The sequence below is a fragment of the Lagenorhynchus albirostris genome, chromosome 5, assembly GCF_949774975.1.
Source record: "Lagenorhynchus albirostris chromosome 5, mLagAlb1.1, whole genome shotgun sequence".
NCBI classification, from domain to species: Eukaryota; Metazoa; Chordata; class Mammalia; order Artiodactyla; family Delphinidae; genus Lagenorhynchus; species Lagenorhynchus albirostris.
In genome coordinates this window covers 86170247-86197410 of record NC_083099.1, presented here as the reverse complement: position 1 = coordinate 86197410, position 27164 = coordinate 86170247, and the positions used below count along the sequence as shown (strand labels likewise).

Genomic DNA, 27164 nt, shown 5'->3' with positions numbered 1-27164 from the left:
TTTAGGCATTCCTCACTCCCCTCCCCTCCACCCACTCCAGCTCCTCCATCTGCAGCCTGGTGGGGTAGGCAGGAAGAAAAAAAGCTCATCTATTCATTTAATTAACAAATACCTAACTGTGCTTCTAGAGATAGATGCTGGGGCTACAGTAACCAGCAAGATAACAGGCCCTCTACCCTGGGAGGCTCCAGCACAGCGAAGGTATTAGTCACACAGGATGGGTTGCACCTGGGCCGGCAGAACATCAGCAGGGATCCTCTGCAGCTGTGGAGCCTGGGAGGAGCGGCTGGAATTATCCCTACCCGCTCCGCCCCACACCCTTCATCACGCCTCCAATTCCGCACACTTGGCTCTGCTATAAATAGTGGTGCCTGACCCGGCTGGCAGGACTCCACGCGTTTGTTTTCTCTGCGTGTGCCAGCCCTGCACGGAGGCCGCTGGGCTTCCCAAGTTGGGGAGGGCTGACAGGAGTTGGGGTCGAGGCTTCCGGCAGAAGGTGGGGACAGACGGACGGACTGGAGCATGCTTCAGGTTTCCAAATTGGTATTTATTTTAAGTTTCAGATGGTTTAAAAGAGCTTTCTAAGTGAGGAAGATTGGGGGTGGGTCGGGGACTGAATGTGTATATTTGGGGGTCAGAGAGGTGGAGAAGGTCGGTTTGCATGAGGTCAGATGGGAAAAAAGTAAACTGTCATGATTCTAAAGCATACTTCCCAGCTGGAGCTGGAGAGCTGGAGTTGTTTGCTGTGTGAGCACATGTGCACACGCATGCCTCTGTGTGTGTGTGTGTGTGTGTGTGTGTTGTTTGTCTGTCTTAGAGGTAGTGCATGTACATGCCCAGAGCAGGATGCCTGGAGAGCCTGGGTGGAGGCGTCTGACCCCTGAGATATTTACCTATTCTTAAACCTCTTTTGTTGAAAGATTAGGGATAAATCTGTAACAAGGATCAGACTAATGAAGGTACTTCTACAAGTAACCCTAAAGGAAGTGACTCAAATTGAATAAGTTGCTGTCATTTATTGAACAACTGCTTTGAACCAGTCATTGTTCAGATAATTTGCTGATGTGATCTGTGTCTCCTTCAACGTGCTTGTGTGAGAGATGTTACTGTCCTGCGTCAAAGTGGTTCCTCCTAAATGTCCGGGTAAGGGTTTCGTGCTTGAAGGAAAGTCTAGGAGAGACACTGTCTGTGTCACAGTGCAGTCAGGTCAGATGCCAGCTAAAGAGAGGCAGCTTCTGACCCCGCCTTGGCCCCGACTTAGCAGTTCAGCCATTTTGCCCCATGGCTTAGCTTTTCATTTAAGTGCTTCAGATTTCCTGCCAGCGTGCAAGAGCCTGTTAAGGGTTGTGTGTGTGTGTGTGTGTCTGTGTGTTAGGGGTTGAGGTGTGAGCGTGCCCACGAGTTGGAGTTGGGGCTGGTTTAGCCCAGCATTTGCTTGAATCGGCCCCAGGAGTGGACAGGTCAGGAAGTGGCAGCCTGACCCTCATTCACTCTGGGTCACAGAACCGGAGACCGGTTCTGAGTCCTGGGGAGGGTATGGGTATGGGCCTGGTGCCATGGGTTGCTTAGTCATCATGAGGAAGGGGCACAGAAAATGGCTGCAGGTGACAGCTTAATTGGAATTGGTGGTAATTATGTTGCCTAACAGAGTAAATCAGTCTTTTCAACCCCCAAACTACCTAAAGGCCCAGCTTCCCCTCCTAAGAAAAAGCTCCCTCTTGACTATGTGACTACAGTTCTCTCTCCTCTCTGCCATGACCTTTCACTTTTGTGTTTTGGGTTGTAATTCGTTCACTCAACGGGTGTTTGCTGAATACCTCGAACCGTGTTACACACTCAAGATGCCCCTGTAATAAGATCACCACCATTCCTGATCCCTGAGCGTTTGGTCCAGCGGTCAGGCAGACCGTAAGTAATTAGCGTGACGGCGCTTCCACGGGGGAAGTGCAGGACTCCAGGGGACAAGAGCTGGTGGCCCAACTGCTGCCTGACGTAGAGTGGGTGCTGGGAGCTTGCCTAGCGAAGGGAAGCGAGTTTCCCTGGGCTCCTGCTTCTCCCCACACTCTCCCCCGTCTCCTCCTTGGCAAGCCTGCCCTCACCCACGTCATGCTCCGGCGCTGTGAAGGGAAGCCCAGTGTCCTGCTTGTCTTCTCCCCTGAATAAGAACCCCATTGGGCTCCCCAGAGGCAGGGCGATAGGGACGGAGATCTCAGACACCCATGCATCACCTTCCCTTGCTCAAGCTCTGCTTTGCATCAGAAGCAGCACTGGGGGTTCACTGGATCCAAACTCCAAGGACCAAATAGAGTCAGGCCTGGAAGAGATCTTGGAGGTAGGTCTTTACAGCTTAGCAAACATTCACTGAGTGTCTATTATGTGTCCAGGAGAGACTTGTATATAAATAAGGTACAACACAGTGTGAGAAGTGACAGTGACAAAGCAGAGGCTTCAGCAGTCCTCAGAGGCTTCCATTAGCTCTAAGCCTCTTACCTACCTTAAGTGATGTACTTTGATGACTCTCCCGGGACTCTAGTAGGAATGAATGTGGATGATGGAAAGGAGGCTTCTTTTAGAACTTGTGAAGAGGACTAAGTTGGAGGACTGACCTTCTGTGCTGAGCAGGACCTGAGTGTACAAGTGTGTGTGTGCGTGCGCTCAAATGTATGCCACATTTCTTTTGTCCTGCCTCTGATGCCTTTGCTAGTGGTTCTGGTTCTTTGCCTGTACTTTGTAAAATCCATTCTATCTTTGATCTTTTCTTGAGGCCATGCTGCATTGGGTATAATAGAAAGATGGTGTCAAAGCGAAGGTAGACTAGGTCCCAGGTTCTTTAAGGATGGGACACTGCCTACTTTTCTCTATGTCCCCTCCACCCTCCATTCAGTGTGTGGCACCTAGTGGGTGCTAAGTGTGGTTTTGCTGGACTGACCTGAATTCTGCCCTGAGCCCACCCAGGGGCTTGTACCGCTCATCAGGAGTGACTTCGGGGTTGCCAGCTGTTTTGTCTGCTCCGCTCACCGCAATCTCTAAGCAGAACACCCTTGTCTGTCCTACTCTTCTGGCAAGGTTTGTGTTCACTCATGGCTCACTGTCCAAAATCCTTTGTCCTAAGAGATAGGACTTAAGCTGTTAAGGTCTGCCTTAAGTGCTGTTCAGGTCCTGGGACTGGTTTGCCTATGTACTGTGTTTGTGCTGTCTACCCACACTCGGATTAATTCCTTTCACACTGGACCTCTCATCAGCTGTGAGCACCAGAAGCCTTGGAATTGAATGCTCCTGTTTCCTCTCCAGTCACTGTTAACCATTTTACTTTGTTGTTTACCTGTGTGGCTATAGCCCTGGCCATAGGTTGTAATTAGAAACAGGTAGGTGTAAAAAGAGCAGGTGGTCTGTCGTGGCTTTGTGAGCTCACCGATGTGGTCGGAGGTGAGCTACGTACTGGGGCTGCGGGGGGGCGGGTCAGAGAGGGATTGGGGGTGTGTTTGCCTTTCTATAAACACTTCTCCATAACTTCTTGTCCAGATGACCTACTGTCTGACAGGGATCTTTCCCCTTTCTCTCCAAACAAGTAGAGACACTACGGAGAAATGATCATTATCATCATCAAGAGAGTGCAGAGAGAGGGCGTAAACAGGGTGGGATGGTGGGAGAGGTTATTAGCCTAAGTGATATAAATGTTGACTCGTGTTGGGTGGAGATTGAGAGACTGGCAATTGTCTTGCCACAAACTTGGGAACACTGTAGTACCACCCAGGGATCTCCTGTCCCACTGGGCTGTTGTGAGGTTCTGTGAAACACTGTATACAGTGTAGGTGTTACTGCTTTTTTTCGACAAAGAATCTTTCTTGAACTTCTGATGCATGTGTTGTAGGGCAGCAAAATCAGGCCGTTGCTTAATTGGGTACAGCTTATGAGGAGCAATGAGCAAAGAGAGGATAGCCCATCTGTGTGGAGTTGCTCAAATGCAACAAGTCCTTAAGTCTTAAAGGCCATTAATCTCAAAGCCCACCAGTGCCACAGTATGAAATTAGACCTGCAGTGAACGGCTTTCAGTAGAAAAGTTCCACGACACCTGTCCCCCCTCACTGCTATGTGCCAGGCTGCCTTCACACGTAATCTCCTTAACTCTTATTAGCAGCTCAGCAAAGGGGGTATTATCATTCGCATTTTCACAGAGAGTAAACTGAGGGTCAAAGACTAAGTAATTTACCCAAAGTCACCTTCTACCAAAGGTAGAAGTGGCAGAGCTCTTATCCAAGCCCAAGGCTCATGGTATTTCAGTACCTGATCCTGCAGAGTTTCAATGTTGTCACTTAGTAGAGAAGCTATGTCTATAATACAAATTTGAGATGAGCCCTAAAATCCTTACGTGGTAAAGCATCACGAAGTGTTTTAATAACTTCTTTCCCCATCTGTAAAGGGGACGATAACACTCCCTGGGCTGTGATGGTGAAAAGTGGACCATGTGTGTCCACCCCCAGCCCTGGGCTCGGCACAGAGTAGGTGCTTTCGGCATATTTAGTGCTCTCGTCCCTACTCCCCTCCCCACGCTCTCTCTTCAGTCCTGAACTTGTCCTCTTTCTCACGTACAGCTTTCTTCCTTCTCCTCCCATCCCTCTCTGCCTGCCTTCTTCCACCCTGGCCTCAAGCTCAGGGCCATGCTGTCGCTGGCTAGATGATAGCCAATCACGGTATCATCCTAGATGAGGTTCCCTGCAGTTCAGTGGCTGCAGGAAGCCCGAAGTCTCAAGCTTATTTGGGTGTTTGTTTTGGGAGAAGAGACAAGAAGGAAAACAAAGAAGGTTCTTGAATGAAACCTCAAGCCATAGGAGCATCTGCAGAGGCACTGACTTCTGTCAGGCAGCTTGGCCTTCCCCAAGGGCTGCCAACTCATCTAAGGGCCATTTGGGTTTGAAAAATAAAGGCCACAGTTAGTCATTCCCCCCTAGAAAAACCCTTTGGTTCCACCACTGATAAGTGTGTCTGCATGCATTCCTCTTATAGGCCCACGGGTCAGAGTAACATTCCTTCCCAATCCCAAATTTCTAATCCAAATAGACCCTTTAGTTCAGCAGACATTGACTTTTCTAGGTGCTAGGGTTACTGAGATGAAGTGGACGCCTCCTTGCCTTCAGGGAGTTTAGAGTCTGGGAAAAGAGGCATATTATAGACAGGCATAAATCATCGTGGAAATGTTGCAGTTGGTGTGCACAGCGCTGTGGAAAGTGGGATGAGGAATAATCACTGGAGGCATTATACAGTGATGCTGGAGGTAAGTTTCGAAGGATAAGAAAGGGAGAAGCAGAAGATGGTTCTGGGAGAAGGAAGGTGTGAAAAAGCAGCTTGCCCGGGACTTAGGGCTCGTGGGAGGAAGACAAGGGGAAGGTTGGCTGCAGCCCAGTTAATACAGAGCCTGGAAGGTTGTGTGAAGAAGTTTGAACCTTATTTGATCATACTTGTTTGGGGAGCTATCAAAGGTGAGTCTATTCGCTCTTTTGCTTGTTTGTTTTTAACTGACCTCAAAAGGGGAAAAAAATCACTCCTAATTCCTTCACATTATCAAATCAGCTGCTTTTATTTGTTTCCTATTTCCTTCCAGGCCTTACCCAACTGTTTACATGCTTTTTACAAATGCGATCTGCTTTTTTCCTTAATATCCTTTAAACGTTTTTCATGTTGCTGCTTGCTCTTTCTAATTATTACTTTTAATGGCCATGTAATAGTCCACTGATTTTTCTGCCGTAACTTAAAGCAGTGTGGTAGAGTGAAAAGAGCCAAGGTTTTTTTTTTTTTTTTTTTTTTTTTGCGGTACGCGGGCCTCTCACTGTTGTGGCCTCTCCCGTTGCAGAGCACAGGCTCCGGACGCGCAGGCTCAGCGGCCACGTCTCATGGGCCTAGCCGCTCTGCGGCATGTGGGATCTTCCCGGACCAGGGCACGAACCCGTGTCCCCTGCATCGGCAGGCGGACTCTCAACCACTGCGCCACCAGGGAAGCCCAAGCCAGGGTTTTTAGTGTCAGCCAGACCTCGTTCAAATCCTGACTCTGGGGTTTACCATCTGTGTGATCTTGGACAAAATATTGAATTACTCTGAGCTTTAATTTCCTCATTTATAAAATGGGTTGGTCGTACACCTACCTTACAGGGCCATTGTGAGAATTATATCAAATTAGACAAATGATGGATGCTGGCCTATAGGAGGCATTGCTCAGTGAATGGTAGCTGCTCATTTGTCATCTTTACTGTTCGGTTGAGCTTGATATTCTAGAAAGAAGGTAGGTGACCCTGTGGAGGCTTATTAGTTGGGGAGAGGAGAATCAGGGAGCCAGTTTGAAGGCCCTCGACATGCACCGTCTGATACAGTAGCCACTAACACATGGGGCTACTGAGCGCCTGAAATGTGGCTAGTCTGTGCTGGGATGTGTAGTAAATAGAAAATACACACTAGATTTAGTAGACCTAGTATGAAACAAAATATAAAACTTTATTAATGATTTTTATATCGAGTATATATTGAAATGATAGTATTTTTTGATATTGTGTTAAAAAAGATATTATTAAAATGATTTCCACTTGATTTTTCAGTGCGACTACTAGAAAATTTTAAATACTCTATGTGGCTTGCATTGTGTTTCTCTGGTTGCTCCTGCCAGAGTTAGAGTCCACGCGACCCATCTGATACTGGGGTGGAGAATCGGAGGGAGCCAGGAGACAAGGATGAGTCCCGGGTGCGGCAGCTGAGCGGATGGTGAATCTTTACATAGTTTTAGGGAAGACCGGGCAAGAGTAGATGGGTTTGTCTGTGTTTGTAGAAGCAGGTCATTAGCGGGTGTCCTCTGAGCAGTGAAATGAAAAGCAGGTATTTGGTCTGGACCAGAGAAGCTGTCCCTGCTTTCCTTCAGAGCTGCCATTCTGGCTGTCGCCACATCACACACATCCGTGGTGAGATTACTGACCAAAGTGCCCACTGCCGGGAGGGCTGGGAAGAGCTTGGCTGCTCCGCTGAGCTCCCAGAGTGCTCCAGCACTGGTTTGTACCGGAGCCCCAGGTGTTCCCACTTGCTCCTTCGTGGTCTCCCCCCAGGTCACCCCACACACTTCTCGGTAACACATGCAATATGTGGTATTACAAACACAGAAGTTGGAGGGGAAGGCTGCTCTGCAGGGATCGTAAGTGTCCAGAGTCCTTTTAGGCCCTGGTCAGTTGTGTGTCTTCACCTACTCTGGTTTGGGGTCTTCAGGCCTTTGTGGCTCCCTAATAGATGTAAATGGATATGACGCTGAGATAGACTTCTGGGTAGCATTTCAGGTACCCAAATGCTATTTTGGTTTTAGAACTAGGAATTGAAATTGTACCTGGCTCTCGAAATATCCACTGTAGCCTTTCCTGAAGGGGTGCTGGGATATAGGGCCTTAAAATCAGGATAAAAGCAAAGAAAAATTATGAGCACTTTTATATACTCTCCTACAGTCTTGCCCTCCCCCACCCCTCCTCTCCCCTCCCCTCCCGCCCCGGGGGCTGAGCTTAGGAAACCACAGATTCAAGATGCATTTCAGTCGGGGAAGAGCAAGGAAAGTAGAAGAGAGCAAGCTTGGAGGACAAAAAACAAACCACAGCAAGCACCAGAATCTGCCTCGGTTTGAGCAGTTTTATCTGACCTAGCCTGCCTGACTCCGGCACTGGGCGAGGCAAAAGACCCGTGTAATAGGCGCTAGCACCACTCTGCCGGGGGCCAGAACACTGATTGTAGTTGTCAGTTGGGTAAAGAGTTTCAAGTTCTTGGTCAGCAATAGTACAACTATAGGAGTGTGTACATGGTTCATTCCTTCAGCAACCATTTACTGAGCTCTTCCTGTGTACCAGACCGTGGGATTAAAGTTTCAGCTGTAGGAGAGTATGTGAACGTTTTTATAGTTTTTCTTCGTTTTTATCTTCTGTCTTGATTTTAAACTTGTGGGTTTTTTTTTTTTACAGTCACAGAACAAAAAACTATGTTTCACAACTTACAAAACTGATTATTCTTTAGGAATTCTATCATAGCTTGGTTACCAATTTTATTTTTTCTGAGAAGTTGGGAGAAATGTACTCTGTTCCCTCCCCACGTCTCTCCCCTCCTTCCCTTTTTGTCCCTGGGGAAAGATCACCTCTGACCTCAGGGAGCCCTAAGTCTCCCTTCCATCATATATATTCATGACAAGGCTTCATCTGCTAGACAACCCACTCCATCAACTCAGAGGAGCCCCATATGCCCTTAGTTTGGCTGTGACAGAGCAGCCCGAGGAGAAAGAGGGCCCCAGCTTGGCAGGCCGGTGGGTCCTCTGCCCCTACAGGGACGTATTTCTAAAGTAGTTTCATCTCATTGCAAAACCTGTGACTTTTTCCACGCAACTGTGGAGAGCTAGGAATTGACCACAGGCCTGACACCTACGGGAGGTAGGTGTTGCTGGCTTGAATGCCCTTCAGTTGACTGGGGTGGGTGTTGGGGGTAGGTAGGTAAGGGTTGGGATATCTAGGCATAGCGGGCTGAATAGCTCTGAAGGCTTGTGTGCGCCAAGGCCCCGATGGACCTGCCCACCTGCCACACTGTCTCTCCACACGTGCACAGGCCGCGCACACCTGCGGCTCCACGTGCCGCGGCCCCTGCGCAGGTGCTGTGCTGCTCTCCCCACTCTGCTGCCCAAGAAGTTCCCACTCGTCACCTCTCCCCGCCAACTCCAAGCCCCCGTCTCAGCATCACCTCACCTTCCTCACTCCTTACCCCACAGTCCTGCCTTTCTGCCAGCCCAGACTTCTCCAGATTAGAGCTCTCTAGGGACCTGGTCCTTTTAAAAATAAGAAGTAAAGAAAAGAGAGGAAAAACAGAAAGAAAGAAGCAAACAGAAGAATGAAACTGGACCGAAGAGGCAGTGGTGCCTCGAGCTATCTCACTGCATTACAATGAATATGGACTCTATTAAGCTCCGTTCTGCCTGTTAGTGTTTCCCTGGGCAACACAGCCCCCATATGGCAGGCATGCAGCGGATTAGGGGAGGCCCCTGGGCCTCATTGAAGGCCGGGGGCGTGATTGGCAGTTGAGCCTCCTCCCTACCTCCCCCTGCTCCTCACACTTGACACTGCCTGTGTTTATCTAAAGCGAGGAGGGGGGGCCATTTGGAAGGTTTTTGTGCTGCACTGAGAGAAGGGAGAGGAGAGGGGAGGGGGTTGCGGAGGAAGGCGGTAGAGGCGGAGTGGGAAGGGGCAGGGAAGGGGGGAAGGCCTCATAAATATTCAAGAGGAGCGGTGAATGGGGAGAGAGAAATAAAGCAGATGGAATTCGTGTTAAAGAACAGCACAATCACCCTGTTTTGAGCCCTCCGAAGACAAAAAAAAAAAGAAAAGGGACCGGCCTTCTAGGAGTATGGAAGCTGTGCTTATCCAATTAGCAGGGTTGTCAAGTTGAATTTATATGGAATGGGGGGGGATTGAGAAGCGAGTGCAGAAGAAAGGAAGTGGTTTTTCTTTTCTCTCTTTTTGCCAGTTTAGCAACAAGGTTTGTGGGGTTGTTTTTCTCACCTTTCTCTCTTTAAAGGTAGATCTAAAAAAAAAAATCTCTTTAAGGAGATGAGGCCATTTTCAGGAAGAGGTATATATGACGAAGAAATAAGACTCCCTAGTAACTTTTTCCTCAAGTGGTGGAGGCGGGGGAGAGGATTAGATTTGTCTAGTGGGCAAATCAAGAGACCAGACCTTCTCTTTACTCGAAGGCAGAGGGGGCTTCTCTCTGGGGGATTCCTCCCCAGAGCTAAGATGCTGTGTCCAGACTCTTCCTTTCCCCTTGCCTGGATGGTAAAGGGGTCTACCTACCTGAGAAGAAATAAACTCTGTCCATGTTGTTAAGCAGCTTGTTATAAATGTGGAGTTCAGTGTGAATTAGCCCAGGTTTAGCTAATCTCCCCAGAATGCCTCCCTGCTTATATATTCCCTTCTCAAACCACCAATAGTTCCCCTCTGTCTATGGTGTTAATTTCAGACTCCTTTTCCTAGTCTTCCACGGCATGACCCAATCTCAGTTTCCTCCCTTGTCTCTTTTCATTCCTCTAGAATGGTCTCTAAGCTGGGGGCTCCAAAGGGGAAATATAAGATATTCCATTGGGGCACTGGAAGAAAATATTAGAGATTCTCTTATGGTTTATTTCTATCTACAAAAGGAATAGGAAAGAAATTCAGCTTTCCTAATATTTAATACTGGGGTTGACAGTCTTTAGTCTGTATGTCGGGCAATGACGTGTTGCAACAGAGAGATCTGCGTTTCTCGGAGGGCTTGACAGTGGGGACCTCACTCGCTTGATCATTCACTCCCCAGTTTTCTTGTTCTCTGTTAAGTGGATTTATAGATTATGTTATTTAGTTTTAACTAAATTAACTCTCACAAAAGGACAAGTAGCTTAAAAAGATTGCTGCAAAGAAATTGGGTTGAAGAGTGTGCTGAGAATCCGGCACATGCAAACAGGATGAAAACAGCAGAGCTGACCCTTTTCAAGTCACATTAGGAGGTATTAACAATAATAATGGGATCACATCTGATGAGAAGTGAACAAATTAATTAACATTCAAGCAGACCATTTGAAAGAGATTACATCCATATCATTAGTGATGAATCTAATCCTAAATAGACTTTCTGCCTTAAGGTATTAGCTTCATGATATTAGAAAACAATCGTGATTAACAAGTCATTAAAAAATGTGGTTTCACTTCTACCTACTCTTAAATTTTAGTTTGGCAGTATTGTGCATTTAATTTATAAATAAATATGCATGTATTAGGATATTCTGGGAGATTTGCCCAGAGTGTTTTTCTCAGGAGAGAGCAAAATCAGAAAGGTTAGGAGACCACTTTCCAGATAAGCATCTGCTTGATGGACCACCGTCCAAACAGAACCTTCCCACCAGGTCAGCGTCACCCTCTGTAGTGCCCTCCGGCTCTTACACGTGCACATATTCTAGGAGGCCCAGTTTCAAACCCACTTATCCAGAAAAACCTTTCCTGAAGGCCTGAAATTGAAAATGCTCTCTCCCCTCTGCTCATTTTCCACTTCCCATTTGCGACTAAACAGATATCCATTAAGGTTCTAGAGTAAAGAATGCTAAAGTTGTTAGATGAGAGTAATTTCAAAACCTCAGTGGTTTTATGCAACATAGGTTTATTTCTTCTCCTGTCATAGATTGTGCTGTCTTCCATCTCGTAGCTATGCCTTGTGAAACATGGGATGTGGCCCACTGGCAGTGGGAGGAGGGAGAAGCAGCCCCCCAATTCTCTTAACTCTCTTGGTCTGGAAGTGACCCAGAACATGTTCACTTACATGTCATTGGCCAGTACTTGTCACCTGGCCCTAAGCCAACTGCAGAGCAGGCTGGGAAGTGGGGAGCTCATGGATATTTGCCGAGCACTGGCTGACTTACGTTCCAAGCTTTTTCTTTTAAGCTTCTCAGGACAGGATCCATCTTCTAGTACAGTGCCTTGCGTACTGTCTTCTATATGGTAGATCACAGTGATATTTTTTTCTTCCCAATAATAATAATGATAATAAAATCACAATACACACAGTCTTTTGTTTTTTTGGGGTTTTTTTCATTTTATTTATTTTTGGCTGCGTTGGGTCTTCATTGCTGCGCGCGGGCTTTCTCTAGTTGCTGCAAGCGGGGGCTACTCTTCGTTGCGGCACACGTGCTTCCCATTGCAGTGCATGCACGGGCTCTAGGCGCGCGGGCTTCAGGAGTTGTGGCACGTGGGCTCAGTAGTTGTGGCTCATGGGCTGTAGACCACAGGCTCAGTAGTTGTGGCGCGCAGGCTTAGTTTCTCTGCAGCATATGGGATCTTCCTGGGCCAGGAATCGAACCTGTGTCCCCTGCATTGGCAGGCGGATTCTTAACCACTGAGCCCCACCAGGGAGGTCCCCTACACATAGTTTTTTAATAGAAAACATACACAAACTTTGGATAAGGAATAGGCTAGAAATATATTTAGGGGCTGGCTAGAGCATGGCTCATACTTAAGACCATCAAACCATTGTTGTTCTCCCCTGTGTGATGTCAGAGTGGTCTGGGTAGATGTTCCAGAGATTAATCTTGAACTGTATTGCCTAATGTGGTAACCACTAGCCCTGTTGGCTAACTTAAAATTAAAAATTCAATTCCTTAGTTATATTAGCCACATTTAAGTATTTAATTGCCACAAGTGCTAGTGGCTACCTAACATCTTGGACAGTGCAAATATAGAACATTTTCATCATTGCAGAAAATTTTATCGAAGACATTCATGTAAAGAACAGTAAGAGATTCTTCCAGATTAGAATTCTAAATGGTAAAAGAATGAAAATGACCACACAGAAAGTTACTGTTACAGATAATGATCCAGGTGACATTTTTATGCCTGAGGAAGTAAATTCAAGAACATTCTAAATTTAGTTCTAAAAGCAGTTTTAAGCAGTTGGTTAATATGACCCAGAAACAATCTTCTGGGAGACAGTGTCAGGGTAGTGGAAAGAGCACCGGACTAAGAGTCAGGAGACCTGACTTGTAGCCCTGAATCTCTCTTAACTGGGAGACCTTCTGCAAATCACTCAGCCTCTCTGCACCTTGCTTTCCTCATTTATAATACCTGTTAGGTGTTCTCCAAAGCTATTAATTTTTCTGAGGTCCCTCCTGATTTAAAATGTTTCCCTTTAATTACGTCTGGGGGTAAAAACTTTTTACATTAGAAAAAAAATTGCCCTTTCTTAAATCCTTCTCCTAGATCTGTCTAAACCCACATATTCAGCTGAGAATTAAATTCACTTGTTTGCCCAAGATTTCCGCCAATGTCAGTCCTCTGTGCAGAAGTACCACCCTCTTTCTTGAGGCCAGAGGGCTGCCAGCCCTCACCCTCCAGTCACTTGGCATCACCTTCGCAGGGCAAAACTTCTCTCTGCCTTGGAAAAGGCCAGTCTTACTCCACAGAATTGGGAACATGTGAAAAACATGTAACTTGGGGTCAGAAATATTCCTTTTTTCATCTAGCCAGCCCTCTCAACCAATGGAACAAGAATTTTGTCAGATCTCATTCTTGCCACTGGAAGAATGTTTTTTGTTTTTGTTTTTTTTGCGGTACGCGGGCCTCTCACTGTTGTGGCCTCTCCCGTTGCGGAGCACAGGCTCAGCGGCCATGGCTCACGGGCCCAGCTGCTCCGCGGCATGTGGGATCTTCCCAGACCGGGGTACGAACCCATGTCCCCTGCATTGGCAGGCGGACTCTCAACCACTGCGCCACCAGGGAAGCCCCTGGAAGAATGTTTTTAAGAAGGACTCTCTGTGTTACCTGCTAGATCACGTGCTCTTCTGTGTAGCTCATCTTGTTAGTGGTCATAGGACATCCACAGGGTGTGTTTGGCATTTTAGACCGTGGAGGCTTCTGTCTCAGAGAGCTGTAGTGGCCTGGGTGATCAGGGCATGAGATGTGGCCTCGGGTGCCCTTGCCTCCCTCTCGTTCCTGCCAGCCCGCCAGCCCTCTTGGGAGAAGGTGGAGCTGGCCTACTTCTGCTGATGATCAACTCTCAGTTGTTTGTAATTTTCTCTCGCAAAATAAATACTCTAAGGCTGTAATTTCTAGTGCTTGGTCTCAACCTTAGACGTGTATTCTGCTGCTGTTGTTTTTGGAAAGTTTTAAAAACGTCTGCTTGGAGATTATTTCAGTGGGAACATGTATGTCAGCAGTTCAACTTCTCAGATGCATTTTCTTTTATTTTTTGTGTCCAAGTAACCCTTAAAAATAGAAAGTACCTAGGCCTCAATGAGGAATTTATGTCAAGAATTCGTTTTCCCTTCTCTCTGCTTTTGTTTTTTTTGGGTTTTTTTTTTTTTTTTTTTTTTTTGCGGTACGCGGGCCTCTCACTGCTGTGGCCTCTCCCATTGTGGAGCACAGGCTCCGGACGCGCAGGCTTAGTGGCCATGGCTTACGGGCCCAGCCACTCCGCGGCATGTGGGATCTTCCCGGACTGGGGCACGAACCCGCGTCCTCTGCATCGGCAGGCAGACTCTCAACCACTGTGCCACCAGGGAAGCCCCCTTCTCTCTGCTTTTGATTTTTTTTTCTTGATCTCTTTTTCTGAGAAAATGCAGAAAAAATAAGAAGGATCTAGACCTACCTTGCATTGCCAAGAAAATTAACAGACCTTACTGTTGCCTTCACCCACTTTTGAAATTGTACCTTGTTCATTTCACAGTGGGACAAAGTTACACTGCAGTTAGTTACTCCAATTAAGTCCTACTTGCCTTTTTTTTATTATTAAAAAAATGTTCTCAGAAACCTGCATTTTTGGAATTATTTTTCTAGACCAAGCTCACTAGGTAACTTCCTCCAGGAAGCAGCTCAGTTTCCCCAGCTGCTAAATAAGATGCATAATAGCTACGGTGATCCCCCTGCCTCTGTATTTTTGTCACGGTTCTGCTTTGCCGTGACGGAGACCCCATGTGTCCTGCTTTGCGCTCACTGAGTGGTATCTGCTTACAAGTCTGTTGTGGGAGTTCATGAGTTAACTCCTTTCTCCCTCTTTGGACACCTGCTTCCTCACTCCCTCTCCCTCCTCAGCTACATTTTTTTCTCCTTTAAAAGCGGGATGGTGGCTGGCAGCAGTAGTGGGGTCTGTTTCCATTTTGAACCTTATAAATTACCCAGGGTGCAGAAGTAACAGGAATTGTTTGGCTGGCCCTCGTTAAGCAGGAGGGGGTCTGGGCTGAATTTCCTCAGTAAAACCTTTGTCGACTTTACAACCCAAACACCTCGGTGGCCACTCTGTGCTGGGATAAGAAACAGCCCTTCTGTCCCTTTGTCTGCTTGTCTTCTCTCTGCCTTTTACTACTTTGTATTCATTCTGTCTCCCTGCTGCCTCCTTCCTTTCCTTCCTTCTTCCTTTCTTAGGGCAGGGGTAGAGCAGGTGTGGGCAATCTCCTCAAGGAGTTGGGGGAAGAGGAACACGGCATGAGCAAGCAAGTTCCCTAAAATCCTGTAACTGGTCATTCATGCAGTGTTCTAGATAAATACGTTATTTCATTGGGGGAAAGTAGAGAATTAAAGCTAGTATCTGGATGATGGAGGGGACACCAAAGGCTTGCTTTTTGGTGTTTGTCTGTAACTATATTAATGAACTTAATGAACAGTGATTAAGAAACCACTGTTAAAATTCGTCATTGTTCTACCTCACCCTATTCCAACTCTGTTCGTCAAGCACCCACTTGGTGCAGAGGGCTGGTAGAAAAAAAACCATGAAAAGCCTACCATTGTGGTTAAAAGCACAGAACTTTGGAATGAGCCCAACCTGGGTTTCATTCCAGGCCTACAGTTATATGACCTCGGGCTAGTTACTTACCTTGTGGAACTCAGTTTCCTCACCTGTAAAGTGGGGATAATAGTCCCCACCATGTAGAGTTGTTCTGAAGATTAAGAGAATACCTTGTGCAAAGAGCTTAGCAAGATACCTATTGTGGTAACAGGCGTGTCCTCCCTCCCACCACGGCTACCCTCCCCTGCCATACTCACATCCTTTGCAGCTTCCCTTAACTTCACTTTGTTAATAACACGACCCTCTGATTTCCTGGATTGTCTGGAAAAGAGCAAAAGCTCTCTCTACCCCAAGAGGGAAAAACTTGTCAGGAAAAGCTTAAAATTTTTCTTTCAAACCTCTTTTAGAAAATGTCCCCTTGTTCTTCCCCAGAAGAGTGGAAGTCCTCTGATGTTGAAGACACGAGACAAAGGGAAGGATTAAAAATCAAGGGAGGGTGGGAGGGAGGGAGACGCAAGCGGGAAGAGATATGGGAATATATGTATATATATAACTGATTCATTTTGTTGTGAAGCTGAAACTAACATACCATTGTAAAGCAATTATACTCCAATAAAGATGTTAAAAAAAAAAAGAGGTAAGAGGCAAAGAGTCAAGTTATGAATGGCTTTTTATTGAAATATACTGGAATGTAGCCTTGTGTTAATGGGTGCTTTTGTAGACTAAGATTGGTATGACTGTCCTGCAGTTGTGATTAAATTATGCTTATTGTTTTCTTATTTGTACAGTCTTTGGTCTTTTAATCCCTTTGAGCTTGTTGTCCAAAGAATCAATATTTAAAAAGATGCTATAGTTACCAAAAGGATTATAGCATTGTTGTAGCTACTGGTTTATCAGTGAAGGGGTGTGAAAAATATAAATAAATTTCTTTAATTCAGCCTTGACTAGAATGTCAAATGTAACTACAAGAAATCCATCAACCTCATTCAATATTTTAATAAGAATTTCTGAAATAATGGATGTCAAAACTTGAACTTTGAGTAATCTGGTGGACCTGTCAGTCAAGGAACCCCAACCTGCCCTGGCCAAGGGGAAGAGGGGCCAATGACAGCCTCTCTTTGGACTCTCGAGCAGAATGGCAAAAAGACCTAAAACAGCTGGAATCAATTCACCCAGAAGTAGAAACTCTCTATTTCATTGTGTTGGAGGATTAAGAAAAGTTTAGCAACTAGTCATTTTCTTGGTACCATAACATTAAAGTTAGATAGATCTTCACTAAGTATGTATCTAGTCAACACAAAGTTGTATTTCTGAATTTATATACTAAAAAGGGCAAAGGCAATTTTGTTAATATTGATATTTTTTATAATACAATAGTTTAAAGGATTATTAACTTCTAAAACTGAGGTTAAGATATGTTTGAGTAAACCATATTTGTCAGAATGTTAATTGTAAAATTTATGTTTATTCCCTTAAAGTTGCAAATTCTAAGTGGGATGTAGACTTTCCACACCAAGCTTGGTGATAATTAGGTGCCTAGGACAACCTTGTCCATCTCTCATTCCTTCCTAAAAAAAAAAAAAAAAAAATCAAGGGGAGGGCTTCCCTGGTGGCACAGTGGTTGAGAGTCCGCCTGCCGATGCAGGGGACACGGGTTCGTGCCCCGGTCTGGGAGGAACCCACATGCCGCGGAGCGGCTGGGCCCGTGAGCCATGGCCGCTGAGCCTGCGCGTCTGGAGCCTGTGCTCCGCAACGGGAGAGGCCACAACAGTGAGAGGCCCGCGTACCGGAAAAAAAAAAAAAAAAAAAATCAAGGGGAAAGGACTCTGCCCTAGAAACCATTCCGAACATCAGTGTGGGGCCAGGCCCTAGATCTGGTTTGGAGGGGTGCTTGTTTGGCAAAGCAGTGTAGCCCTCTTAACTCTCTAAGTAGCTAGGTGAAAAGCCAGAGGAGCTTGGAGAATGGAGAGGTTTAGGCAAATCTCAAGCACTCCCTAGCACAGAGCAAGAGCCTCGAAGCCCAGCCTCAGTCCTCTGTGAAAGGAGCCATGGGTGTTGAGAGGCCCAAGACCGGCTCTTACAGCAGACCGTACAAGTAGCCAGAACTCCAGAGACTGGAGAGCGTAACACAGCTGTCAGCTGGGCAGCTTAACTACCTCCTATGACTTTTCAGTGGTGACTGTAAGTTTTTGAAAGAGTCGCTGGTTTAGGTAAACTGGTCCAAAAGTGTTCGCATTTTGAGTATATGTCACCCTCCTGGAAATATACTATTACTATTGCCGCATGTGCACGATTCAGGAATATGCGTCCTCTGTCTAGATCATTATGGTGCTGCCTTCAGTTACCTGAATCTCACTGTACTGTCTCCCTGCCTAGCAGGGTGTTGGCACACCTTCCTCGTTGGTCTCATGTCCTGTAGGTACAGCAGTGAAAACACAGAGGCAAGATCTTGGTTTCGGCTGTGACAGAAGTGTGTGTACATTTGCCTCTTTGTGATTTTGATGAATCTTTTAAACACCATAGCTTAAACGAGGCATAAAGAAATAACACTGTAGAAGGGGCGGAATTAAAGTTCTAGGCAGGCAATAAGAGGATGGCTGATGATAGCCGAGATATGTCATCAAGCGGCTAGAGGAGCAGTACAGTCTAGACCCCCAAGGAAATGTTCTGGGTGGAGATGCAACACAGCAAGCCGTCAAGAGTGCAGATTTTGTATTTTCTAATTTCCTTTGTGATTTCTTCTTTGATACATAAGTTATTTAGAAATGTGTTAACTCCCAATATTTGGGGCTTTCCTAGATATCTTGTTTTGTTGGTTTCTAATTTAATTCCATTGTGTTCAAGTAACATACTCTGTAAGATCTCAGTCTTTTGAAATTTTATGGCCCAATATTTGGTCTGCATTTGTGAACATCGCATATGCACTTGAAGAGAATACTGTTGTTGGCTCTAATGATTGATGAATGTCAATTAGATCAGGAAGGTTGACATTGTTATTCAGATCTTCTATATCCCTACAATTTTTCATCTAACTGTTCTATCAGTTATTACCAGGGAAGTGTCACAATTGCCACTATGATTATAAAACTGCCTAATTTCCACTTTAATTCTGTCATTTTTAAAAATTTATTAGGCATATGCACATTTATGATTATACACTCAAGATGTATGTGTTGCACTATGTGAAAATTTTATGTCACTAAAATTTAAAATAATCTGATTAGGACTCAGGGCCAAAAAGAATGTGTATAAAGGAGATCCTCTGAAAAAAATAATGATCTGGCAGAAGACCAAGATAAAAATGAAATTGTCTATTAAAAAAAAATGTACAGATTTTGTAGAGATGGAAAATACCAGAATTTCAGCACTAGGGGATGGAGAGAAGAAGAGGGGCCTTGGCTGAGTGACTTTTGTCTGTGTTTGTGTCTGGAGTTACAGACGTTAGACAAGCTGAGGAGGGTTGGTAGGTTTCAGGAAATCAAAGAATGTTGACAAGGATGTAGGTGAAGAGCTGGGGTGACTCAAAACAGGAGATCTTTCATGAGCCTCTGAGACTTTAGGATTCATTCATTAGTAGCATCCCCTACCTGAGGGATGTAGCATGCATTCAGTATACTGTGACAGCACTGTGCACAGTAGTCTAAACTAGCAGCATGGTGTGTCACGTAGCCCTGGGCACCTAGCCTCCTGCAAGCAAATGGTAAAGATAACTGCATCCTTTCCAGCATCTGTGCTGGCTACTCACTGCCCTGAGCCTGGGACACGGCTGCCGGTCTCCGCCTCTCCGTGTCCTGGGCTCTCCTGTCCTCGTTGCTATGGGTGCACTGGGCAAGGCTCTGGCCTTCTCACCATGACATCACCTTCTAGCTCAAAGGGGCAACTTAGAAGCAGCTTATGTTAGATGAGAAATGGCATGAGAGTGTTCTTTAGTCTTCCAACAGCCGGCCAGGTCAAGACTTTGAATGTTACCACCTGTGATGGAAGCAGGGGCATGGGGACAAAGCCAGGCCCCATGGCCACCACAGGGGTGCCCCAGGCATTCTTACCACAGCCATTTCTCTCTCTTTTTCGCAACAGAGTGTAGCAGGGGATTGCGGTACCTCTTTGAGTGACTCCTTTGGCTTATGGGACGTTGACACACCATGTCGCGTGGGATGATGATAACGCAGAGAGGAAAGAGGTCCGAGGTCACACTTGCTTGCCTCCTCTTGGCCATGGCCGGCTGCTTCGCAGACCTGAGTGAGTGTTTTCCTTGCCTTCTCGGTGGCCCTTCTGGGAAGAACACTTTGCCCCTAGTGTCAGAGGGGATCATCAGGCATTCTACAAGGACCCTCTAAAAAGGCCTCCTTCCTCCTGGATTTCAAAGAGCATTTCCTTCCCACTGACCTTCAGGGACACGCTCAATAATACAAGATGAGAAATGATCTCAGTAACATATTGGTTGTATTTTAATCATTTGAAACTTATACTAGGGAGGGGTAACGATAATGACTGAACTACCTTTTATTGAGCACTTAACTATAGGGCATTACAGCAGGCAGTTTACATGCATTGTTTGTCAGCTTCCCAGCGACGCTGTGAGACAAATATTATTAGTCCCATTTTACAGATAAGAAGCTGAGACCCCAAAAGGCTAAAGTTCCCTGGCTCAGAAGCAGTGGCACTGGGATTCAGACACAGCGCCTGTTCAGGTCCAAAGCCTGAGGTCTTGCCTTCACACCACACTGCCACTCCAGTCTACTTTCTGGGGAAAAGGCCAGGTTGGGGAAATGGACCCGAGGTCAGCAGAGCTCTTCAGAGAAAGGTCACCTCCTCTCTGGGTTGCTCAACTCTGAAAGGCTGCCTGGGTGCGGTGCTTCTGAGCAGGTCATGCTGTTGGTTTCTTGGGGGTGTCAGTTCATCGCTACATGCCTGTTCTTCCTCCAGACGAGGTCCCTCAGGTCACTGTCCAGCCTTCTTCCACCGTCCAGAAGCTCGGAGGAACCGTGATCTTGGGCTGCGTGGTGGAGCCCCCCTGGATGAACACCACCTGGCGCCTGAACGGGAAGGAGCTGAATGGCTCGGATGATGCCCTGGGCGTCCTCATCACCCGCGGGACCCTCGTCATCACTGCCCTCAGCAACCACACTGTGGGACGGTACCAGTGTGTGGCCCGGATGCCTGCAGGGGCTGTGGCCAGCGTGCCAGCCACCGTGACGCTAGCTAGTGAGTACTGCTCCTCTGCCCCCTCCCATTCTCTCTCTGTCCCCCACCCCAGTCAAACCCCCTGTCATCAGTCCCACCATAAAAGGGGCCTTGCCCACTGACGTTTCCAATCAGAGTGGTGGCTGCCCAGTAATCTCCAGTGGCTGGGGACCTTTGTGCTCTCTGAGTAGAGGCAGGGTCTGGAGTGAGCGTCTAGAAAGAAGGAAACTTGACATGGTTGAACTGTTTCTGTGGGCCCCAGAGCTGGGCCACGCCGTGCCTTTCTACTTGGTCGCCCTGTGGTCTTCGATGTCGTTGTGCCCCGCGCCCCCCATCCTCGCAGCAGTTGCAGTCAGAGCATGTACAGGGCCACGTGTGGTCCGAACAGAGCCCGCCCATTCCTCCTTGGCCTCCTGCCTCTCTGCGGGGCAGGCATAGTCTAAATTCCTGAAACAGAAGTAGTGGAACACAATGAAAAGGCAACTGTGGGACAGAGGGTAGAGAGGAAGAAATGAGGTGACACTTTGGTTCAAGGAGGTTGCCGGGAGAAGACTTCATGCTACTCTTATATATAGTTACCACTTGGGTACACTATTGTGCCCAAGCTCAGTACACACATTACCTGATTTTCTACCCATGGTACGTATGGGAAATGAGACTTGACTGGTTAAATAAACTTCCAAAGGCTTATTTTGGAAGCGCAGCCGCAACACCTGCGCTTATATGTGGAGTCTATAGCCAGGAGGTTCACTTGGCCCTTGAACAATTCAGGGTGAGGGTCGCCGACCCTCTGGGCACTCGAGAATTGGCATATAACTCATAAGGGGTCCTCTACATCCTCAGGTCCAACCAACCTCGGGTCATGCAGTGCCGTAGTATTTACTGTGCGGGAAAAGATCCCCAGCCACGTGGCCCCACGCAGTTCAAGCCCATGTTGTTCAAGGTCAACAGTATTAAGAATTACCTCCCCTTCCTGGTGGCTGGAGCCTAGGAAACAGGGGATCTTGTTGAGAGTTCCATGGTGTTTGGGCTTAACCTTTTAGAAGGTCTCCTGAGCTTGTTCCCTCACGACTTAGCTGTGCCTCTTTATCCCGGACAGCCCTGCTTCCATGTCACCATCGTTATCACCCTCCTGGACCATGTGGTTCCAGGAGGTTGGTGGTCCTTATGTTACGGGTCACACCTAAGGCAGCCAGCTTCTAAGATGCTCCTTAAGCGTCAGCCGTCAGCCGGGGTGCCTGAGGTGTGAGGCGTGAGTCCTGGGGAGAAAGTGGTGAGAGAAGGGGGAGTAGAAAAGCAGGCGAGAAAAGGCCCCGCCCTGCCCTCTGGTTTCCAGATCCCTAGAGGGACTTCACTCCCGTGGTAGAATAGAGACTAGAACGAGGCTGGCAGCAGTATTCCTGTTTCCTGGGGAACCAGTTTAGCAGCCCTGCCCTCTTCTCAGAGGAGGCCGGAAGACAGGGTGGGTCCCTAGCTACCTCCCTAGTGGGGGAGGCCAAGCTGGGCTGCATCTTGTAGCCACTTTGCCTCTGTGGCGGCAGCATTCACTGAATCTGAGTGCCAGGCCTCTGGGGAGCAGGCTTAGGGCTCGGGTTCAGTGAGGCAGGCAGGCCCTGGGCCACCTGCTGGGCCCTCCCCCCAGGTGTGCTGGTGGGCTGGGGCGGGGTGCTGGGAGAGCTGGGTGAGGAGGGTGACAGGGGTCAACTCGTCATAACAAGAAGGGCTGAGGCCAGAGCTACACTTCTTACCATCATACTTCTCTCGTAGATTTTTAAATTATAATTCAATTGACTCTAGAAAGTTTAGAATATATGGAACATACTGTCTCCCCACCGTCCTTGTACAACCACCATCATCATTTTGGAGTATACCCTTCTGGTCTTCATCCCTACCTATATTTTTACACTACTGAATATACAGTTTCTGTCTTTATTCTCTCCCCTTTGACATCGTATGGCAAGCATTTTCCATTGGTCATATGACCGGATTTACTTTTTCTTTTTTATTGAGTATAAAGTGCATCCAGTAAAGTACACAAAACGCACGAATGTTAAGCGAACAGCCCAATGTGTTTTTCGCGTGTACGTACCGTGTGCCCACCGCTCTGGCATGCTCCTAGTTAATCTGTCCCCCGTCCCCCTCCAGAGCAGGAGCACAGTTGCTCATGGCCCTAGAACATCCCAGAGTGGCTCTACCATAGTGTCCTGAACGCTCTTCCTAGGGCCGGGCAATCGGGTCCTTGCCAGTTGTTCATTATTACAAATGAGAGGTGCCTTTTAGCAACCTTTGTGCCTTTAGCAACGCCGCTCCTCCAGGAGGTTTGCTCACCTGCAAATGGTCAGCCCTCGTCTGTGAAGACTTGGGAGACTCCCTAACTTGGCCTGATCACAAGCCAGCCTGAACCTCTCATTGTTTGGAGAACGGGAGAGCTGGAGAGCGTAAGATTTATTTTGGAGCCCTCCTTCTACTTCAAGGTGAATCTGTGTGAGGAGAGACAATTTATAGCCTTTATTTAAAAAAAAAAAATCCTGGCCCCTTCTTTCTCTGGTGCTCAAAGGGATCTGCAGTTGGCAGTGAGGACAAAGGGAATGGTTTGGTTGTAACCCAAGAAGGCGCAGTGAGAGAAGAGGGGGCTTGTGCAGAAGCTGAGGCGAGTCCTGTTTGAAAACCAAGAGCTATTGGCTTGTCATTTAGGCATGAATCAGAAGAGAAATGTTTGGGCCTGACCAGAAGATGGATGGAGAAGTGCTGGAAATGGGGAGAGCGGGCTTGGAGGGTCTGTGTCCTGGGGAGAGGGAGTTGGTGGACTGGAACCTACAGCCTCCCAAACTTGGAGGAGGCAGTGACGGGGTGGCGGGAAGGCGGGAGAGAGGGGTGCTGTGCTTGGGTTAATGCCATGGGGGATTTGGCCCAGACTCAGCAACTAGATTAAGTTTCCCAGAGCACATTCCTGAGCAGAATGGGGGCTGTGTTTTGCTGGGTGGCTGGTGTGCGAGGGAGGCCGAGCGGCAGAAGGGATTATGGAAGGCACGTTCTGCATTCAGAGGCGAGGCCGGCAGCGGTGTGCCGGCGCTCGCACGCACGCACGCACGCCCGCCCACACTTGGTGTTTCAGGCTTCCTTCTCCTCTGGCCTCTCCCCAGTGCATTCAGATGTTCATCCTCAGGCAGGGTACTTGCTGTTTGGCCTCCGTGGCAGGGTGCTGCCTCCTCCATCTCGGTGAACCCCTAGAGATCACTGGGACTTTCAGTGATGGGGGCGTTCAGTGATGGGGCGTTCAGTGATGGGGGCTTTCAGTGATGGGGCCGTTCAGTGATGGGGGCTTTCAGTGATGGGGCGTTCAGTGATGGGGGCGTTCAGTGATGGGGGCTTTCAGTGATGGGGCCGTTCAGTGATGGGGGCTTTCAGTGATGGGGCGTTCAGTGATGGGGGCGTTCAGTGATGGGGGCGTTCAGTGATGGGGGCGTTCAGTGATGGGGCGTTCAGTGATGGGGGCTGAGACCTGGCTTGAGGATTCAGGGATGTGGAGGAGGCTGCTGGCAGAACTTCCCTGGTCCAGACCACTTTTACTCTGATGCCAGGGGGTGCACTTGAACTTTACCCCTGCCTGGTGACATCAGCCTGTGTTCTTCAGGTAAAATGGGACCACCTGAAGTCTCACCTGTGCACTCCCACCCTCTCCTCCAGGTGGTCCTGGCTGTGTGGAGAACTGCTTTTCTTACTCTCTGTGGAGGTGCCCTTCCCACTCTCTTCTGTGGCGATTTTTTTCCCCTTTTCACTTAAGCTTTCTTTGTGGTGAATCTCTCTTGCTGCTAATGCCTCTCTTCAGAGCATGTTTAATTCTTTTTGAAGTGCTTTGACTTTGCTCTCCTTTCTTACCTCTCTTCCCCTTACCTCTCTTTTCACAAGCTTCACACCCGGGCGCCACCACTTTGTGAGCCTGAACCAACAGCGGATGCTGCCCGTGGACACCGCATTCCTTGTTGCTGGACCCCGAGGCATCCTCAGCGTTGTTCTCCACACAGCACAGCACATAATCACAGCCAGTTCAGAGCCGGCATGCAGCGTGAAAGCTGTTTCCGACCCCTTACCACTCGTCATCTACCATTCAGATAAACTCCTAATAATTCTTCATTTTTACCTTCTTTCTATCTTTTCAGTTAATTCTCCCAGTCATAGTTGGAAATAAAATAAGCGGTAACTGGGTAGTAATTCTATATCTGGGGATTTTAGTCCTCAGGCTAATGTGAAGTCTTATGCTGGTGCTGGTTTAATTGACAGCCGATATGTAACCCCTCCGTAAGGTCTTTAAGCCCTAGGACCAGTCACGTACTCCTGAATTATCCTTCTCTGGCATCAGAGATCAGAGGCAAGACAGCTGACAGGAAGGGAAGGAGTTCCCCTTAGGCAGCTGTGTCCATGACTCTGTGCCTTTGAGGAAAGGTCAGAAGGGGACAGGGGCCCTTTGTTACCATAATTTAACCCATGAGTGAAATGAAGAGCCCAACTGGTATGATGGAAAAAACAAGAAACTTAAACCGAGGATCTTTTTTTTTTTTTAAGTTTTAACTCTGCCACTTAAGAGTTAATGTGGCTTTGGGCAAGTCACTTGATTTCTCAGATTGCCACAACTGTGAAATGAGCACAGTAATGATTACATCATCCATCTTATGGTTTTGTTTTGTTTTGGTTTTTAGAGAATCAAATGAGAGAGTATATGATAGTAATATTTTGAGGCATTTTATGAATTCCAGACTTTATTCACTCACCCATTTGGTCAGCACATATCCGTGGAGTATCCTCTTGCAGAAGGCTCTGAGGCCGGTGCCCAACCCTGTGCTGCCCAACTGCATTCTGGGAGCAGCCCTAGGACGACAGAGCCCAGGAGGGGCAAAGCTTCCGTCACAGCCAGAGCCAAGAGAGAGGACTGGCTTATCAGGAAGAGAGAGCAAACCCATTTCCTGTGAAGTTCTCAGCTTCCCCTACTCACATGTTCTCCAACCTGGGTTCCCACCTCCCCGCCACCTTTGAGAGCAGCCCGTAGTGTCACTGCATATATGTTGTCAGTGTAGCCCGCAGAGCTGCCCATTTATGCTTGTGTTGGCTCACTGCTGCTTATTGTTCCAAGGAGACAGTGCTGGTTTGCGCTGGCAGGATGGGCCGACCCTGGCCCTTGGCCTTGTGAGTTCCACAAACAGAAGCCATGACTTCTTACTCAGCTCCCCAGCTCTGATTCCCATCAGACACTTCCTTAAGGTCTTCTGTGCTGTGACCCTGAATTAGAACAGGCCATTAAGGATTGCTGTCGACATTAAAAAAAAATATTTTTAGCTTCCTTTATCCTTGTTTTTATTTATTTTTTAATTAATTAATTTTTTTTTTTTGCGGTACGCGGGCCTCTCACTGTTGTGGCCTCTCCCATTGCGGAGCACAGGCTCCGGACGCGCAGGCTCAGCGGCCATGGCTCACGGTCCCAGCTGCTCTGCGGCATGTGGGATCTTCCCGGACCGGGGCACGAACCGGTGTCGCCTGCATCGGCAGGCAGACTCTCAACCACTGCGCCACCAGGGAAGCCCTATCCTTGTTTTTAGTCAGGGTTCTCCAGAGAAGAAGAGCCAATCTCTCCCCCCACCACATATATATATAAAATGCATGTATGTATATATATACACACACATATATACACACATACATAATTATATAAACACATAATTTTGTGGAGAACATACATATGAATATATATACACACATATAATTATATATACACATGTAATTTTATGGAGAACATATATATAATTATACACACACACACATATGGGGAGAGAGAGAGAGAGAGAAAGACGAGTAAAGAAAGGAAAAAAGAAAGGGAGAGAAAGATTTATTTTAAAGAATTGGCTCACATGATCGTGGAGGCTGGTGAGTCCAAAATCCATAGGGCTAGCCGGCAGGCTGGAGAGTCATGAGTCCCACTAGGGAACCAGCAAACCAGTCATTCTCCTGAGTTCAATATCTGGGTGTTTTGGAGATTCGTGTCCTGCGAATTGGGGAGTGTTTAGAATTTCCAGCAGCACAGTAAGACCTAGTCCCTCCTGTTGAGGATCTCTTAGTCTGATGGAGAAGGTGGACTGCATTTACCTGTTAGCCATAAAGCAAGTCAGTCAGACCCATGAGTTGCCTAATAGAGATATAAACAGATTTTAATGGGAGCTCAAGTGAACAGTGATTCATTTCAGTTTCAGGGGATTGAGGAAGACTCAGGGTTGAGCCTTGAAGAATGTGTGAGGGACAACCTTTCTCTCTAATTTTTTGAGTCCTCCCATCCCTTTCTCAGACCTTCAACAACGAAGTTCAGCTTTCTACATCGTGTACTTAGACCTAAGCCCAGTGCAGTTTCTTGGACGGTGCAGATAATTCCATAGTGAGTTCAGTCAGATCCTGAAATTAGGATGAGGTAGCAAGACAGAGACAATCACCCAGTGGCTGTATTTCCCTAGGAGGGGAAAGGAGTCTGCAGCTGAAAGCTGGGTCTGAAGATGCCCTCCAGGCAGAGGGTGAATCTGCCTTTGCTGGGAGAGGCAGAGAGACAGCTCCACACGGTGGTATAGTTGGAAAAGGAGAACTAACTTGAGCTTGAAATCCAACTGCTTTCTGCCGTAAGCGTTGTGTATTTTACTTTGCCAGTTGGACAA

General features: G+C 47.4%; 1 protein-coding gene across 3 annotated transcripts in view; it reads left to right on the top strand.

The window, feature by feature from the left end:
- Nucleotides 1-27164, top strand: part of BOC (BOC cell adhesion associated, oncogene regulated) — a 79710-nt gene that overhangs the window by 19251 nt on the left and 33295 nt on the right. For all 3 annotated transcript variants that reach the window (XR_009540765.1, XM_060150606.1, XM_060150605.1), the window contains exons 3-4: nt 19369-19530; nt 20218-20496. Coding sequence is in view for 2 of the 3 variants with exons in the window: in XM_060150606.1 (XP_060006589.1) it covers nt 19434-19530; nt 20218-20496 (376 nt within the window). In the remaining variant the exon portion in view is untranslated. The remainder of the gene's footprint in view (nt 1-19368; nt 19531-20217; nt 20497-27164) is intronic.